The 5,906-nt window shown below is 38.8% G+C and overlaps 1 protein-coding gene across 1 annotated transcript in view; it reads left to right on the top strand.

Annotated features, from left to right (window-relative positions):
• Nucleotides 1–5,906, top strand: part of PCMT1 (protein-L-isoaspartate (D-aspartate) O-methyltransferase) — a 45,693-nt gene that overhangs the window by 26,359 nt on the left and 13,428 nt on the right. The window contains exon 4 of the mRNA XM_023513501.1: nucleotides 5,707–5,835. Coding sequence (XP_023369269.1) covers nucleotides 5,707–5,835 — 129 coding nt within the window. The remainder of the gene's footprint in view (nucleotides 1–5,706; nucleotides 5,836–5,906) is intronic.

The raw sequence follows: 5,906 nt of genomic DNA, 5'->3' as shown, positions 1-5,906 counted from the left end.
TCAGCCTCCCAAGTAGCTGGGACTACAGGCACCCGCCGCAATGCCCAGCCATTTTTTGGTTGCAGCCATCACTGTTGTTTGGTGGGCCCGGGCTGGGGATTCAAACCCACCACCTTAGGTGTATGTGGCTGGCGCCTTAGCCGCTTGAGCCACAGGCGCCGAGCCAATCTACCCATTTCTTAATTGGGTTATTTCTCTTTTTATCAGAGAAAAATTGATATTATCTCTTTTTATTGTGATAAGAAACACATAAAATTGCCATCTTAATCATTTCTTAAGTGTACAGTTTAGTAGTGTTAAGTACATTCACATTGTTAGGAGCCAGTCTTCAGAACTCTACCCACTCTCTAGCTACTTCCCGTTTTCCTGTTCTTCCTTTCCCCCAGTTACTGGTGATCACCAGTCTGTTTTCTCTTTCTGTGAATTTGATTAATCTCAGTACCTCACAAAGGTGGAATCACATGGTATTTGTCTTTTTGTAACTGGCTTTTTTTCACTTAGCATAATGCTTTCAAGGTTTATCTACATCAGCAGTTCTCAACCTATGGGTCATGACCCACAGGAAGTGTATTAAAGGGCCATGGCATTAGGAAGGTTGAGAACCACTGATCTACATCATAGCTTGTGTCAGATTTTAAGGAAAATATATATCTGCATATTTATATGAATGCCTCTATATATACACATACAGAAACAGTAAGCATGTAAGTCCTTTGATGCTTACTAAACCAGGATGTAAGTGGGATAAAATATTAATTGTATTATATAGACAAGCAGTTTTGATCTTGCATCATTTATTACATAGATCTTCACAGTATTAAAATAGAAGCAGAGGCCGGGTACAGTGGCTCATGCCTGTCATCTTAGCACTCTGAGAGGCCCAGGTGGGTAGATCACCTGAGCTCAGAAATTGAAGACCAGCCTGAGCAAGAGCGAGACCCCATCTCTACTAAAAATAGAAAAAACTAGCTGAGTGTTGTGGCGGGCATCTATAGGCCCAGCTACTCAGGAGGCTGATCAGGGCTGGACGATCCATTGAGTCCAGGTGTGGAGGTTGCTGTGAACTCAAATTCTTTCAAATTTGGCTTTTGGGAACCTCGGCTATGATGCCGTGGCATTCTGCCTTGGGCAACAGAGTGAGACTCTGTCTCAAAAAGAACAAAAATAAAAGCAGAACATGAGGAAGTTAAGAGAAATGACACCTGCATCTAATGAGTTTTGAAGTCACAGCTTGGAAGTAACTGATGCTGGGATATTTTCTAAAGCTGTAAAGAGGCTCGGTGCCTGTGGCTCAAGTGGCTAAGGCACAAGCCACATACACCTAAGGTGGCGAGTTCGAATCCAGCCCGGGCCCGCCAAAACAACAATGACAGCTGCAACAAAAAATAGCTGGGCATTGTGGCAGGTGCCTGTGGTCCCAGCTACTTGGGAGGCTGAGTCAGGAGACTTGTTTGAGCCCAGGAGTTGGAGGTAGCTGTGAGCTGTGATGCCAAATCACTGTACCCAGGGGGATAGCTTGAGGCCCTGTCTCAAAAAAAAAAAAAAAATAAAGCTATAAAGAGAAATTGATGTATGGTCAAAAGATTAAAAGCAGCCTGTTAAAATGGTGTGGCAGTAGCATTGAGTGCACCTAGCATCAAGGTTTTAGATGTTTAGTATTGTTGCTAAAAGAGACTAGCACTCCTTGGAGAAGTGACTGATAATCTGAAAGTGAGGAAGTACTCAAAGGCTAATGGGATAATGTTGAAGGACATAAGAGTAGGTTTAAAGAGGCTCCCAAAAGCCAAATTTGAGAGAATTTGAGAATCAAAGAAAGATAAGGAGGATAACAGATTATGGTGGTTAATTAAAAAACAAAAATCATGAGTCCATACAGATTTTTAAAAAAAGAGAAGAGTAGGACAGGGGAAAAAAATGAGAAGAACTATTCTTTACAGAGAAATAAGAGTGCCAATTAATAAATATAGATGCAATAATCAAATTTTAAAAATCACTATTTTATAATCATCAGTATAATAATTAGGCAAAGATCACCAATAAATCTAAAAGCATCAGGAGGAAGATTGTTGGGAAACAAAAATATTCATATATCCTCAAATTATTACTCTACATACTACTGTTTAATTATAAAGAGAAAAACATGCCTTGAAGATAGAGCGATCACCACATTTACTGAGTGGTTGAGGTTGGCATGTCCAGTGAGATGGCCCAGGGTCATGTGCTTCCTGAGGGGAGGCAGCTGGGGGTGCACAGTAGGACCTGTGTATGTTCTTGCTGGAAGTCTTTGATCTGAATGTAACTCTGAGGAAGTAGAAACATCCTAACATTCTGGGAGGCTGAGGCAGGAGGATTACTTGAGCTCAGGAGTTCTAAACCAGCCTGAGCAGGAATGAGCCCCCGTCTCTACTAAAAATAGAAAAATTAGCTGGATGTTGGTGCCTGTAGTCCACACTGCTCACGAGGCTAACGCAGAAGGATGGCTTGAGCCCAGGAGTTTGAGGTAGCTTGTGAGCTGGGCTGATGCCATGGCGTTTTACCCAGGACAAGAGAGTGAGCCTCTGTCTCAGACAAAGAAACAAAAACCACACATTTGTGTGTCATTCCTAAAAGGGTTCTATGGAACCTGAGACACTTTCTGCTTTAAAACTCTTGCACCTATTAAAGGCCTTCCCTCCATATGTTTGTTGTGGGAAAAGATAATCTTAACTTTTATTTTTAACTTTTTATTATGGAAAATAATGGTACACCACACAAATAGCATGATGAACCTACATGTAATGAAAAGTCCACTTTATTCATTCATTTATTTATTTAGAGACAGAGTTTTAACTTTATTGCCCTTCGTAGAGTGCTGTGGTATCACAGCTCATAGTAATCTCCAAGTCCTGGGCTTAGGCGATTCTCTTGCCTCAGCCTCCTGAGTAGCTGGGACTACAGGCGCCGACACAACGCCTGGCTATTTTTTGTTGCAGTTTGGCTGGGGCCAGGCTCGAACTCACCACCCTCGGTATATGGGACCGGTGCCCTACCCACTGAACCACAGGCGCCGCCCTGAACACTCAGCTTTAATAATTAACAACAGTTGATTAGTTTTGTTTTACTAACTTTTTCTCTGTCTCCCCGAAGTATTTTAAAGCAAATTCCAAACTCATTATTTCACTCTTAGATACTTTAGTATAAATCTCAGTGACATTTATGCTACAATGCCATTTTATTTTTTGTTTTTTTGAGACAGAATCTTACTTTTGTTGCCCTCAGTAGAGTGCCATCGCATCACAATTCGCAGCAACCTCAAACTCTTGGGCTTAAGTGATTGATTCTCTTGCCTTGGCCTCCAAAATAGCTGGGACTACAGATGTCCACCACAATGCCTGGCTGTTTTTTGGTTGTAGTTGTCATTGTTGTTTGGTAGGCCCAGGCTGGATTTGAACCGGCCAGCTCTGGTATATGTGGCCGGTGCCCTAGCCTCTGAGAGCCACAGGCACCGAGTCTACAGTGCCATTTTTTTAATTGTTTCATTTAAACTAAGAATTGCCATTGTTTTACCTAACAGTGTTACTTAATATTATCTTTTTGGGGGGAGGTGGGGCACAGTCTCACTATGTAACCCTCACTATGTGGTAGAGTGCTGTGGCATTATAGCTCACAGCAACCTCTAAACTCTTGGCCTTAAGTGATTCTCTTGCCTCAGCCTCCCAAGTAGCTGGGGCTACAGGCACCTGCTGCAATGCCTGGCTATTTTTTGGTTGTAGTCATTGTTGTTTAGCAGGCCCAGGCAGTGCTGAAACCCACCAGGTGTGTGTGGCCTGTGCCCTACTCACTGAGCTATGGGTGCTGCGCCTCAATTATCTTATGTCTAGTCCATGTTCAAACTTTGCCAGGTGCTTAAAGGTTTTTATAATTAATCTGCTTAAATCAGTATTCAAACAGGGTCCATACATTTGCGTCTTTTTGGTCTTCTTTCAGTCTTTAGTCTATTTTAATTTTAGTAGATACCTTTCTTTTTTAAAATCTTATTTACTTATTGACAAAACTAGTTCATTTGCCATATAGAATTTCTTAGCACTCCTAGGCTCAAGTGATCCTCTTGCCTCAGCTTCTGGAGTAGCTGGACTAGCACCACCATGCCCAGCTAGTTTTTCTGAGTAGAGATAGGTCTTGGCTGTTGCTCAGGCTGGACTCAAATTCCTGAGCTCAAGGGATCCTCCTGCCTTGGCCTCTTAGAGTGCTAGGATTACAGGCAAGAGCCACCACACCTTGCCTCATTCTTTTTTTTAAGTGACCTTGAACATTTTTATGAATGCAGGCTCGTTACTTTATATATTGTCCCTCAGTTTGGGTTTGTTTGATCTTTCTCATTATTCAGTATGAGTTACGTATTTTTGCCCAGAATATCTCAGAAGTGATCTTTCTTAGCAGAGGCATTTGATATCAACATGTCCATAGTTGTGATGTTTACTGTGATCATCTGATTAAGGTTATTTGAACTAGATTTTTCCACTGGAAAACTCTTTTCTGAACTCCATTGTACTAGTTACTGTTTTTCCTTTTGTGATTAATAAGTACCTTAGGTGAACACTTTGAAATTATATAAATATCCTTTCACTTTTCAAATGTTAATCTACTAGTTGTAGCTTCTGTTTATGATTTTTGCCTCAATCAGTTATTACGGAGATGGTTACCTAAAGTCAGTTTTTTAAGCTCATCATTTTTTCTATATATATTAGTTGGGAACAGTTTCCTCTAGTCTTCCCTTGTTTATATGTAGAATTATGTATTTATTACTATGGATTACTGGATATATATTTTTATCCACCAAAATCTGGTAGTAAAGGTGCTACTGGATCTGATGATTTTTAGTAGTGAAAACACCAGACATTTAAAAGGACAGCTTTTGAAATAATGTTTATTAGTTCCAATGTAATATTTTATAAAAGCACTGAGATGCAAGTTTATGAAGAATGAAGTAAGGAAGGTTTTATTTCTTGGTTTAGTCCAAAGCATAACAAATGTGGTTTTATTTATAGTTGTATGTATTGTAAACATAAAAATACATATCCTTTGGCCCCTTGAATTCTACTTCTAGGAATTTATCATCTAGATATATACATTATAAGATTTTAACATACATTATTACATTGTTATTCTGCAGAAATACCTTATAAGTTTATTTTTGTTATAGAAAATTGGTGATGAATTAAATGTCTCCCACTCATCTGTTTGTTACTATAACATATCCATATAAAAATATGCTTCTTAGCCACAAAAAAGAATGAACAAGCTGTTTAAGGTCTTTCAAAGTATAATACATGAAAAAAATGCACATATATTTACTTATATATGAAAAGAATGAATGTTTTTGGAAGGAATCACAAGAAACTGGTAATATTTATTATGTGTAGGGAGTAAAACTGGATATGGGAATGGGAGTGGGGACTTTTTGCTGTAAATTGTTTTATCTTTTTACATTGAATTAATTAAATTAAAAAATTTACATGCTAGAGGTCTAAAATTACAGGAAGCAATTGATCTTATTGTAAGAATTCTAATCAAACAATTTTCTTATGTAACTCTGGTATGACATATGTATATATGTTTTTGTTGTTTTGGTAGATACTGTGGTAGAAAATTGGCAACTTTATTTATATGCCATGATGTATATACTTTAGAGTCTAAATGAATATTTCCTTTGTTTTCTTTTGGCAGCATGCATATGCACTAGAACTTCTATTTGATCAGTTGCACGAAGGAGCTAAAGCTCTTGATGTAGGATCTGGAAGTGGAATCCTTACTGCCTGTTTTGCACGTATGGTAGGAGCTTTATTTTTCATTTTGGCCCCAAAAGAAGAATATTATATGATTTGGCTGTATGTTTTTCTTCACTTGTGGTTTTTTTTTTTTTTTTT

Source organism: Otolemur garnettii, unplaced genomic scaffold, assembly GCF_000181295.1.
Source record: "Otolemur garnettii isolate 467f Iridium unplaced genomic scaffold, OtoGar3 scaffold00042, whole genome shotgun sequence".
Taxonomy (NCBI): Eukaryota; Metazoa; Chordata; class Mammalia; order Primates; family Galagidae; genus Otolemur; species Otolemur garnettii.
This window is presented reverse-complemented; position numbering and strand designations above follow the sequence as displayed.